Raw genomic sequence first — 13,214 nt, 5'->3', positions numbered from 1 at the left:
AAAGAAAGTGCTGATGAGAATTGCTAGGACATCATACATTGTTCCTGCAGATTAATATGCTGACACATTAAACTATGAATAACATGGGTTAGGTAGGTCAGTTTCAGAAGTATTTCCACACAATTCTCACTTGCAGAGGATTTCAAGTTGGGATCTAGAAACGGGGGCCTCTTCCCTGAGGTAGCCTAGCTACACACTTGCGATTTCCATTTTAGCATTATCAATTATTCCTAGTGCCAAAGTTTAATTTGATACCTTAAGTTACTTAGTCATTTTCTACAGTCCAATTCATACTGAGCCTGTGCTCTTAAATACATTGCAGGAAGTTCTATGGGATAATTCCACATAATAGTTCTAATACAGCAATAGTTTCAAGAAACTGATCTTACGAAACAACCGGTTGCTCTGGATCAATAGGGCAGTCTTTCCCAACCTTGGGCCTCCAGCTGTTTTTGGACTACAACTCCCATCATCCCTAGCTAGCAAGACCAGTGGTCAGGGATGATGGGAATTGTAGTTCAAAAACAGCTGGAGGCCCAAGGTTGGGAAACACTGCAACAGGGCACAGATGAAGGCCATGCAAATAGATTTGTGTACCCACAAGCATGTCAACAATGCATGTGGACTTCTTGCTCAACTGGGACAAAAGAACACAAGAGACATCGATTCTAAATAAACAGAAGCTAAGGAGCTAGCTTTTGAGTATGATTAATATAATAATAATAATTTATTATTTGTACCCCGCCTATCTGGCTGGGTTTCCCCAGCCACTCTGGGCGGCTTCCAACAGAGATAAAAAATACACTAAAATAACACTGATTAGCATTTTGTTTTCCCTGAATCAGTTGTAACTACGTTTAGTTGTTTGTTTGTATTGTTTGCATTTTGGAACTGGGAGTTACTTACATCTGAGCAACTTATTTCCGTACTCCTGCAACACTAGTCCATTATAACTGTCTGTCCTTCAAAAAAAGAAAGAGGAAACCAGTATCGTTAAAAATAAAGTACCATAAACGGTAAGATCTACCACTAAATAAAGCAGAAATGCAGCTGTATACATAGTTAAATTTTTCAAGTAATGTTATGTACATTTTATTGCCTGTATATGCACAATGGTAAGCAGAGAACTATAAATACACAATGTAATAGAACAGTAGAAAACAAGAATGTTACACATATGGAAATGAGAAAGGGGAGACTATTTTCCTGATGAAGCTGCTAAAAAAAGCCAGTGACGAATAATGACAATTAAGGTTGTTGTTTTTTTTACATATATTTCTAAAATATTTTCCCAGATAAACAGCTTTCTGCAACAGCAAATGCTTCTTTAATAACCACATCTCTCATCTTTCCCAGTCAGAACAACTTCTGATCAAAGTCAAAGTAATTTATTAAATTATGTAACTCCAAGTATTCAATTTTTCAAGGTAATTAGCAAGTAAAGTATTATTAGCTCTTTTAAAAATGGTATTTGGCTGCATGTTAAAAGAATTGGGTTTTGAATACACAATAATAAATGAACAAAAATGAAATAAAAAAATATTTCTATAGACAATTTTCCCCCCACAAGACATTATGGGTAGCAGCTCAGTCAAAAGTTTCCACCCTGGAGAGGTAGAGAGAATCTTAGCCTAGCACAGAAAAACCAGAATCGTTGGCACTGCTATCTTCTCTCCTATAAAAACACAATCCTTAAAACTAGATTATGTAACTATGGTCACAAGATCTAGGTTCTAGCCATTGTGAGAAGGGTGCTGATCTCACTCCCATCTCTCAGTTAAGAAACTCGGTAGATGGTGGTTAAATCTGAGAAACAGAAGACTTTTGGGAACATTTTCTTGATTTTCATTCTCTCAGTTATGAAATCCATAAATACAAAGATGCATTATTCACAACAAAGTTTAAAAAAAAGTTACAGAAACAACCTGAAAACTTTTCCACATCGCTATCCAGATGGTCTCAATGACACCATTTCAAGGAAACCATGCAATAAATTTGGTGCTGCCTTCCCAAATAATTCAAATTGAAACCCTCAACCAAGGGTTTCAAGATCTATAGTGCTTGTGATTCTTTTCCCCAGCCCTCCCCCTGTAAGTCAGCGAACAAACACCTGTTCTTGCAAAAAAAATAAAAATTCGTTGTTGAAAAGCTTTCCGCAGTGCTTGCTGTCCTATATCCCTATGCGAGTTAAAATGGTAGAACGATTAGTTCCAGTAATTAGGTTGAGAGGAAACATTCTAGTGATAAAGATAAATACATACGGAGCATGCTTGCGCAGAGCACTCCACTCTGAAGCATCCTGCTTGAGGAAGGGATGGTGACAAGAATGGTTCATATCCATTAAGTGACTTTGCTTAACCTGAATTTGGAAAGCAGGGCGTCACATTCCCCCAGTTCTGCAACACTGTGTTCTGAATAGGATGTCTTCCACTGACTTGTCCTCCTTAGTTTGCACGGAATTTTTATTTATGGGACAAACATACTCAACTGTGAACCGTGTTTAGATACTGGATCAATCCAGCTTTTCTTTTCTTTTTAATTAATGGGCACTGCTTGCTTTCAGACTCTATTATCTGACTTAAGACAAGCCCATGAGGATGCAACTCCAGTACAAGGACCGAGTTGCAATTCAGACCAGTCCGGCTTTGTTCTTATGCTCAAGAAAGTAAAGAAAAACAAAACACCCATAGCCATTGAATAAAAACAGCGATACAAAGTCATGTTACTTTGTAGCCAAAGAAAAACAAGGAAATTTAGATTTCAGCTTTTAAAGCTTAAAGCATTCCTGTTTAATTAGGTTTGTGGTGGTGGTGGTTGTTTTTTAAAAAATAAAAAATGTACAGTAACACTGATGAAAATTAATGGGAAGACACACAGAGGAGTGTGAACAGAAAACATGATGGATTAGATTTAAAAATTTATTTTGCTTCAATCAGGTGATATTAATACTGTTTTTTCTTTTCCCTTGGATATGGAATAACTGCAACAGTCACATGCAGGCTGAGAATAGCCCTCCATTAAGGGGGAAAAAAAGGAAAAAGGAAAAGAAAAAAAAACCTCCAACAAAAATGAAGAGTTCCAAAAGTTTAGTTTGAGACTTTTCCTTTTACTGATGTGTCTTTTCTTCTGTGAGCAACATCATCACTAGCTTTGTCCAGGAACATCTGCCGCTGAGTCACCTGCTCCAGAGCCTGTTTGTGCACGTTTGATGTAAAGGTTCAACAACTTCATCTGCAGATTTAATTCAGTAAATGTCCTCTTTAGTATTCAAGACATATTTAAATTACAGAAAAGTCGGGGGGGGGGACCAAGCAATTGTATGCTGTTTATAAGCAAAATAATAGGAAGAAAAAACACATTTGATAAGGAATGATGGCAACAGTGGGGTGGGGACTTCCTGAGAGTTGTAAAATGGAGCTGTAGTTTAAATAGTGAATGAAGATTTAACTGCTTTGCATCATTAGTATATTGGGGAGGAATCAGACAAGTATTCACCATAACACAGGTGTATTGTTCACATGTTAACTACAGGATATGAGCAGTTGGGATACTTGAGTTGATGTTAAGACTTGGCTCAGGTGCAATGGGAAGGAAACCATGGTTTCCTGCTACAAGAACGCACTGTTCTAAGTTTTAGGCTCCCACAATTCCTCTCTTCCATAGGAGAAAGTTTTGGGTTTTAAACTACCCGCAGTTTCCTGCGCAATCTGAACATGAGGGAATGGTGGTTTGAGGATAAGCCAGAATCAGAAACCATGATTTGATCCAGGCTTGCTGTCATTAACTATTGTTTGAACAAACCACAGTCCCCCAAGTTCAGACGCCACAGGAAGCTTTGGGTCTCCTTTTGCAGCCACAGAAGACCAAACAACAGAAAGGAGGCACATAAGCAGAAGGCCTCTTATGGCTTGCTCTCATTGTTTCTTGTTACATTTGACCGGGGGTTAGACTTAGTCATTTTTTTATTGTTCAGCCTTTCAGCATTCAGATGGCTAGTCAGGATCTCTTATTATACAATATTACAATCCTTCTTTAAAGTCCATGATTTCAGTACACTTAATTGCCCATGTTATAATACAATTTCCTAGTTCCTTTCACCTAAATGCTAGGTCTATTCTGGGTAACATTTTAGTCCAGAATAGTACACCATATTTTCTATGGAATTCATAGAATGGCACAGCACATATTGCTTCGCCCTCTTTGTGGCAACTGTTGAATTCAGACTAGCTCTTGGGTGTCACAAGTTTTGACTTACTTTGCTGCCAGTGAGTTGGCTGAGATGTGGTTTCAGTTCATCACCAATTACTGCATGAATGGCTACAAGACAGAAGACACAAGCCTTCCGAACACTGCTTTCAGAGTTATCATAGCCCTGAAAGCAAGAAAAGTTAGCATTAAAAAACTTAACATATTAACACAAAGACTTAACATATTAACACAAAGAGAAATCACTAATGCATTTTAAATGGGCTAGAAATCTCATTCCTAAAATTATTTGATGGAATGATATATGGTAGCAAAGAATTCAGATACTGAATAAATATATTCTACCTATTAAATGCACACGTTTGCTTGAGAACTGAGTCGTCTCAGAGGAAAAAAACTACAGTGGTGCCTCGCAAGATGAAATTAATTCATTCCGCGAGTTTTTTCGTCTTGCGATTTTTTCGTCTTGCGAAGCACGGATTTTGGAAAAGCTTCAAAAATACCAAAGTCTTCAAAAACCTCAAAAAAGGCTACCACACCGCGTGCTATGAGTTGCTCCTCGAAGTGAATGCACGGTTTTAAGAAAAAGGAAACAAACTTGCAAGACAAAGGAAACAAACTTGCAAGACGTTTTCGTCTTTTGAAGCAAGCCCATAGGGAAATCCGTCTTGTGAAGCAACTCAAAAAACGAAAAACTCTTTCGTTTTGCGAGTTTTTCGTCTTTCGAGGCATTCGTCTTGCGAGGTACCACTGTATCTGGTTTAAATTATTTGCGATACACATGATTCCTTAAGGTTTTCATCTCTTATTAGCTGTTCATTTGTTATATGTTTTCTTACCTGTAGTAGACCTGGTACTATCTCTGGCAAGAGCTGAGCAAGTGTTTCTTTAGGTACTCTTTCTATCACCTTAGTTTGCATTTTGATTGCAGCCAGGTTTATAGGATAATCTGCTGTTTGGATAATGGGACAAAGTACTTTGATGCACTGATCTGGGCTAATGGATGTGGCCAGCATTGTAGCAGCCTCTTCAGCAGATCTTACAACCTAAAAGATTAAGCAGAAACTCAAACCATTAAATCACATTTGTTCAATTTTGAATGCATCCTTAAAACTTGGTGGAAAATATACTGCAAGTACTTTTTGCTCAGGATAGCAGCATTTCAATGAAGTGGGCATTTCCCCCAAGAAGTACTTGGCATCATAACTTTAAAATATGAGTATGCTTTGCTAAACAATTAAATCAATTTATTTGGGTAAATCAATCAATATTTTAACTCCACATACTGTGGTCTTAAAATATACTGTTATACTGTTGTCTTAAAATAAAAAAGCTAGGTAGAAAACAAGAGGACAGTATAGATTCACATTATTTCAAATTTTAATTCATGATTTTCAGCTACTGTACAATTGAAACTTGATTGCTGCTGAATATATACTTGGCAGTGACTTTAAAAGGGTTTTTATTTCCATAAGGTGTGTAAAAAGCAAAGCTGAATAAAGGACATACAAGTAAGGGAAGTTTTTAGTACCAATATAAACCCTCTAGGTGCGTAAGGAATAACAGTTTATTAATATTGCATTATAGTGATACAGCTAATCTTGATAGGAAATAGTTTGCAAGTTACAAGACTGATGCCTGTCTTGTTGAAACTGAGTTTAAAGGATGCCCCAGCTCCCACTGAGAACTAGCTCCTCTCCACATAATCTGTGGTACTGGAGACATTTTTTTTAATCGAAAACACGAGAGTCTACCTTTCTTAGAGTTAACTGTGACTTAACGTTACGGATTCAGTAGCTTTGTACTCTTATGACAAATGCCTTGTCTTCTCTCTTTTCATTCTTCAGTCACATCCTCAAGGACAACACAAGTCAAAATAAGTTATACAAACCTCCTTGTGGGGGTCCTTATGAGCTTCTAGTGTCTTCATGATTGTAAGCTCTGCGTAATTTCTAAATCTTGCTGGTTGGTGTCTTAAAATCTCTCTTAAAACTTTCAATGCCAGTGCTCTAATTGCATGCTGAAAGTTCAAACATACTTTGTTTAGTCTTCTTTGCACAACTTCAAACTGAATATTTTCAGCAGTGAAAATATTTCCATATTTCCAGAACTGAATCAAGTATTTAATTGATCCTTTGGGATCTCTGAAAATAAAGGGCTTTTCCACATTAATTTTCTTTCTGCAGTTACACATTTGTTGCCAGGAATCCAGGCAATCTTTCCTGATAGAACTTCTATGGTGAACATCACATTCATCTAAAACTAACACTGAAATGTTTTCTATAAATTGCTACTGGTAAAATTGCTCAGCTAACACATTGCAGCCCTGTTCAGGGAAGTTTTTAATGTGTGATATTTTAGTGTATTTTTGGTTTCTATGGAAGCCGCCCAGAGTGGCTGGGGAAACCCAGCCAGATGGGCGGGGTACAAATAATAAATTATTATAATATTATTATTGCAAGTGCAATACAGGCTACACTTGCAAGATATAACTGCTTAAGTGACCTTAGCTTCTACTGCAGCCTGTGACATATCCTCTCCCTGCCAGGCAGGTACTGATTATCAATTTTGGTATGTTAAGAAAAATACTGAACAACACTGCTGGGATGCACTGCTCAATGTCCTACCAGGGCAAAGCTTCAGTAATCCTGACATTCTCAAGGGGAATATGTGTATCAGGTTTGCCCCAAATCCAATTACGTCGCAGGAAAGTAAAGCAGACATATAAACGGTTTTGGCTTTCCCTATGTTAAAACTTTACCTCTTTGTCCCCAAGGGTTTCAAGTAATAAAAGCAGAATTGTTTTGAAGTGCTCATCCCAAACACCGAAAGACTCTTCTTGGGTCAATTTCATTAGCTCGTAGAGAGCAGCTTTCCGTTCTTCTACTCTCTCATTGTGATTTGACAGTTCCTTCAGCAATTCTGCAACCAGGTCAGAATGGTCCAGTGGATGTTCTGTGACAAAAGGAAAATGATTTTTTTAAAAAAAGAACTCCTATTTTTAGCATTTGATGTACATCTCAGACCATACATTTACAGCACACAAGCACTCTAAGAGGCAATCAACACTCATTTTATTTGATTTGATGCATAACCTGGAGATTGGAGGATTTTCTTTCTGCTAAATCCTTCTACTACTTTTGTGCCAGAGAGTGACCTAGAGACTGGGGGACCTCTTCTCAATTTACTTACTAGGAGCCTGGTTCTTTGAAGAAATACTGCCAGAGATTAGAATCGGAATCATTTCCTTCCCTAGAGTCAGTTATGGTGCAATAATAACTCAACTCAGCTACACGTGACACAAAAATTGCCACTAACTGGTGGAAGTGAAGCAGTTATTCCATCCAGTTATTCTGAGAGATGATCTGATGGTGGCTCTCCCTCAACCATCACATAGAAGCAACCATGCTATCAGGCTGCTTTGCAGAGAAGGAGAGCAGGGCTGCTTCTATCAACTATGCTGAGAGACGCTGTTCCTCACCTGGCCGTTCCATCAGGCTATCTGAACTGCTCGTACCCCAGCTGAGCATTGCTAATAACATTTAAGATCTGGAACCTGTTTCTTTCCCCCCTCCTCCCTCCCCATCTCTAAAGAGAGGAATTGTCTACTTTATATGTGGCCCTGGAAGCCCATTTGACTGAAGAGCAGCATTAAAATACTCTAAACCAGGGTTTCCCAAACTTAGGTTTCCAGCTGTTTTTGGACTACAACTCCCATCATCCCTAGCTAGCAGGGCCAGTGATCAAGGATGATGGGAACGGTAGTTCAAAAAGAGATGGAGACCCAATTTTGGGTTCAGGAAACCCTGCTCTAAACTAACAAGAAGACAAATAAATGAATAAAAAGCATAGGCAAAAATGAAGGGGAGTAAGAACAGGGAAAAGTAGTAATATCACATTAAGAAATTAGAAATGAAGGGATGTATGGGCTGTATTCAACTAAATTATTGCACTAGTGGAAGCCAGCACAATGATCCCCATTTGTGCAACAAGAACCCCCTCCCTCGCAGTCTCCCCAAATCTGCTCACGAGGGGCAGGAGAACCCCCAGGACAGAGGCAGGGCAGAAGGGTGCGGATATTGTTCCATAGGGCAAGAAGAAATGCTTGTGTTGATGGAACAGTCTTTCTTAGTACTGTGTTCAATGCAACCCTATGCCAAGCAACTATCATTCCAAGCTTAAAATGAGCCAAATGTAACTGTGTATGTCTTCTTTCCAAAGTTGAAGTTTAGACAATACACACAACAGTTCCAACTAGAAATATTTTGCCAGTAAAACACCACTGACACAGGTGTTTCCTTTATCCCAAAAAGGCTAAGGTAAAATGTTTAGCTGCTGAAATAAATCTATTTGGAAACAGCACAGCTGTTTAAAAAAATTAAATCTCATCTCATCTTGCATATAAAGACAACATCTAGTTGCTTTCAAGCCTACGTTTTGGATATCAAGTTTTCACTCAACCTCAAGAAGCCTGCTAGAAGTATTTTTCCCCCAGGGTTGCTCTTTTTGCATGTTACTTGGATGAAATAACAATTCTTTGTTTTTACCCACACAGTTCCTTCCATATACCGTTTCCCCAATGCTGTTAGCAAAACACTAGATTTACCATCAGGAAACTGTTCTGCATCATCATCAAACATGGCCTCTTTTAAAGCTGATTTGTTAAATGAACCAACACTATCTGAGTAATTGTATGGGTTATAATCACGTGATCGTGGGGAAGAATGAGACGGCATTGTGTTAAGCAATGAGGTTTTGTTGTCAAGAGCTGTTCGGCCTGTATCAGTGGCACCACCTCCTGCTCGCAGATCCACTATTCCAGACCCACTGCAAATCTAAGAAAGATAGATAGATAGATAGATAGATAGATAGATAGATAGATAGAGACAAACAGATATACAAAAGCACATTAACACAATCGGCAGATTAAGACATCTGTTTTAGTAGTACATAAATATCAGGCAAACATTCTTGAGTATTTTACTAGCAATCTTGAAAATTCAGCTATTTTTTATGTGGCTTTTAAAATATCACCATTTAGCATAAAAATTTGGCATCCAGAAATTAAGCATTTATACCCGCAGTAACGCTTCTAAACCAAACTGATCTGTAGAACTTCTGGTTGACCATTTTTACAAAGTTATCGTTTTTAAATAGAAAAGGGCACATTATAAAAACAGAATTTTATAGATTTCTTTCAAAGATTAAGTTTACAGCTAGGTTTACACTACTTTCATAAAGCCAACATATATTCTTTTTTTTTTACACAAATGAGTAATATATGCTTTCTTTGATTGGTAAATATAAGTGTAAACCTAACATGCTTTGGTTTTAACAAAGATTAGTTTAGTTTCAAAGTGAAGGCATAGGAGAAGACCCTCAGTTTACAAATCTCCTTTTATAATTGCACCACACTGCTGCTTTGAAGTAGTCTCATATTCTTTGGTTAATGCCTGAATCAAGGAGCTTCATATCCATGGTTGTCCCCCCCGCCCCAAGACATGTGTTCTGATAAGCAGCCACATATATGGCAGAATGGCCCCACGGTTACTTTTTTTAATTTCACCCCCTAACTGAAATACTCACTGAATCGCCATCCTCTTTTTTGGGATCCCGTTTCATGGGCTCATTCATATCTTCTTGACTGCGGAAGCTAAAGTTCTGAATTGCTTCAGTCACCCCACGAAGAGAACTATAAATGTCTTCTGAATTCATATTTTCTGTGTCATAATCAAATGCACTGTAGAATGAAAAAGACAGGTTTTTTTCCCCCCTTTTAACTTGAATGACAGAGTCCTCTACTGGTATTCCTCTGCATGAATTCTCAAGTGAGAACTATTGGAAGACAGCAAGTTGCCTATTGCCAGAGCAGACTGTTTGTACATTTTGTCCAACTGACTGACAGCAGATCCCCAGGCACTGCTATTTCATCCTTTGATTGGACACGAGACTTTAAACAGTTGAAGTACCTGTTCTACCACTGAGCCATGGCCCATCCCTAAAGAGCAGCAAAGTGTCAGGAGCGAGCCAGCAAGAAATCACACGGAAGGTAGAAGAAACAAGGTCTGCTCAGGAGTGCCAGGCCTAATGAGCACAGCAACTCTTCTCGGTAGCTCCCAGGTCTTTCCCAAGTAATCTGAGATTGCGTTGGCATGCCTACCTTTGCTCCTCCCACTTCATACCTCTCCTGGTCCTGGGAGACCAGTGGGGAGGGGAGCTGGTCACAGCAGGAGGGGGAGCCACCCTGGCTTCTTCACCAGCCTGACTCATCTCTGCTTCTTAGCCAACCTTCTCTCCTGCTTCTGCTCTTGCACTTCTCTCTGCCACAGACTCTTCCCGCTCACTAAATCCTGTTACCTCCTCAGTTTCTGACACCTCCTCCCAGGCTTATCCCTCTGACATCATTGTCCCACTACCACTCCCTGGGCTCAAAGCCTTCCCTTGGGTTTTCCCCAGCTGGTGCCTCCTACCAGTCCTCTGTGTCCAGCCACTTCATGACACAAAACATCTGAAATGATGTGAGAGCATGCAGTGTTAAGTTAAGGAGGAGAGGATTCTCTCACACACTGTGGGGATTACAAAGGATAAGGAGAGGCAGACTATTAGGATATTGACTATTCCTGCCTGTCTCATTAAATTCAACATGTTATTGCACTTAAAGGCTTTTAATCAATTTTCTATTTGTTGAAAAACTCATTTTGTGAACAGTAAATTAGTGGAAGAAGATATAATTTTGTCTCTTACCTTGGTGACAAAGTATTTTGGGATGTATTGGTTGGGGAAGTGATGGGGCTAGACCAACTAGCTGGTGAGCGAGGAACAGGCCTTGTTAAAGGGCTTCCCATGGACCCCTTGAATGGAACAAGATATTTTCCATTAAGACACTTAATTCTATGGTTCAGCATTTAATTTAGAAAAGTAGATTTAACAATACTTTATTTATATTAGCAAGCTTGAGAAAAATCCAGCTGACAAGTTTAACCAGTAAGGCAATTTCAACACCCACCCCTATGCTATCAAATGATACTTTTGACCGTTGACAACCACGTCTTTAATCTTCATTAGAATCATGAAACCTTTAAGTTTTTTAATGGGAAATAATGTAAAAACCTGAAAATACCTGGCCACCATTTCCTGTATTCCGGAGGTGATTGTGAAGCAGCTTTGTGGCACCATCCTGAAAAGTTTTTGGTAAAGCACCCAACAACATTGTAAACTCCGGGGTATTGAGCTCAAAGAGAGAAATCAATACTGACTGTGCAGCCTAGGGGGAAAAGAGCATATCATATTAAAATAAATAGGCTAGCCTTAAGACAAATAGGTTTCAAGTGTCAAGAACTACTAATTTTCCCAGCTCAATAAATCTGTCATTTATCTACAAAACCAGATCCTTCTCAAATAGGGTCAGGGAATCAGAGGAAGAGAGCTGTGTACTGGCTTCATACTAATTCATGTCCATGGGAGAGTAGATCCACTTGGGGACACAGTCAGGGAATGACCAGTCTATGTTTTATTCATCCATTCAATTGTTAAGCTGCCCTTTTTATCACTAAGAACCCAGGATCCTTTACAGTATCTAATTAGAGTAAAAATTTCAACCATAAACGTATTGAAATGAATAACCCTGGATCCAGTTACCAATGTTCTACAGTGGTGCCCCGCAAGACGAATGCCTCGCAAGACGAAAAACTCGCTAGACGAAAGAGTTTTCCGTCTTTTGAGGTGCTTCGCAAGACAAATTTCCCTATGGGCTTGCTTCGCAAGACTTGCGAGTTCTTGCGAGTTTTTTCCCTCCCCCCCCTTTTTCTAAGCCGCTAAGAGCCGCTAAGCCGCTAATAGCGCTAATCCACTAATAGCCGTGCTTCGCAAGATGAAAAAAAAAGCAAGATGAAGAGACTCGCGGAACGGATTAATTCCGTCTTGCAAGGCACCACTGTATTTCAAGGCAGGAAATCCAGGTTCTGTCTGCCTAACTGGGCAGCCCCTGGGATGTGACCGGTGAGTGCACAATATAGATTAAGCTTTATGACTGGCTTTCATCACCACCAGTATGGAATATCTCCATTTGACGCATGTACAATCTCTGGAGGCTCCCAGCTAAGTGACTAATCCTTACATGCAGTCCTAACTTGAACAACCTATGCAAGGTGCCTATGCTCAGTGCTAAGGCAACTGAACCGGGGAGGTGAAAGGAACTGACACTATTGCACCTCTTTCTATTTGCAAGGAAGACTCATTCATGCACTGCATACACAGGTATTAGTTTTTGTGTATGAAAAGTATATGCACTTTAACATGCAAAGCACAGAATGGCTGTGTCCCCTGACAAGTTGTTAGGTAAGCAAGACATCAGCAAATATACATCTGAACAAAATCTTTGAAGCATACGTTTTTTTACAGAACATTTCTGAGTGCAATAAAATCGTATGCTTCTGTTTATATAATAACCAGCTCTTCTCTTTTACAAAAACATGGGAATTAATGACTTTTATAATAGTAAGCAATATATGTAGCAAAAACTCTTACAAAACCTTGATATTGTGGTATGAATTAAGTCCTTTAAAACCCTCTTTACACATCTAGCATACAAATGACATACCTTCCTAACATCTGAACTTTTAGGTTCTGTTGTCCAAGTAATAATTCGAGATACTGCCAGACGAGTTTCACTTGAATTTATAAAATCTCCGGGGTCCATCTGCTGTGCAAGTGTCTCTATATATTTGAGAATTGCAACCTTTACCTATGTAAAAAAAGGAGAATCAAATAGATGTACAGAAAAGTGCAACCGTCAGTGAGGAGGTTAGAATGGAAGAGAATTTATTTTACTTGGGAGCAACCTTGCAGTTGTATCCTGACAGGATAAAGAGAAATGCATTTTCTTTGCATTTTATGTTGATAGAAGCTGTAAGAAATAATCTGCTTAGAAAAAGGCATAAGATCAGTGTGTTGAATCCAGAGAACCGTGAATAGAGAAAATAGTACTGTCCTGCAAACCTTTACACAAG

The 13,214-nt window shown here is 38.9% G+C and overlaps 1 protein-coding gene across 31 annotated transcripts in view; it reads right to left on the bottom strand.

The window, feature by feature from the left end:
- Window positions 1-1,062: 1,062 nt before the first annotated feature.
- Window positions 1,063-13,214, bottom strand: part of CLASP2 (cytoplasmic linker associated protein 2) — a 125,071-nt gene continuing 112,919 nt past the window's right edge. For 30 of the 31 annotated variants that reach the window (XM_081834718.1, XM_081834729.1, XM_081834747.1 and 27 more), the window contains 10 exons: window positions 12,806-12,949; window positions 11,327-11,470; window positions 10,951-11,057; window positions 9,793-9,946; window positions 8,813-9,041; window positions 6,968-7,161; window positions 6,098-6,226; window positions 5,046-5,252; window positions 4,256-4,372; window positions 1,063-3,231 (listed from right to left, as the gene is read on the bottom strand). In XM_081834718.1, coding sequence (XP_081690844.1) covers window positions 3,145-3,231; window positions 4,256-4,372; window positions 5,046-5,252; window positions 6,098-6,226; window positions 6,968-7,161; window positions 8,813-9,041; window positions 9,793-9,946; window positions 10,951-11,057; window positions 11,327-11,470; window positions 12,806-12,949 — 1,512 coding nt within the window. In that variant the 3' untranslated portion in view covers window positions 1,063-3,144. The remainder of the gene's footprint in view (window positions 3,232-4,255; window positions 4,373-5,045; window positions 5,253-6,097; window positions 6,227-6,967; window positions 7,162-8,812; window positions 9,042-9,792; window positions 9,947-10,950; window positions 11,058-11,326; window positions 11,471-12,805; window positions 12,950-13,214) is intronic. The other variant, XM_081834724.1, reaches the window with a different exon arrangement.

This window comes from Podarcis erhardii (assembly GCF_964252035.2).
Source record: "Podarcis erhardii genome assembly, chromosome: 12".
Lineage (NCBI taxonomy): Eukaryota > Metazoa > Chordata > Lepidosauria > Squamata > Lacertidae > Podarcis > Podarcis erhardii.
The sequence above is the reverse complement of the archived record's forward strand: the minus strand, read 5'-3'. Positions and strand labels throughout refer to the sequence as shown.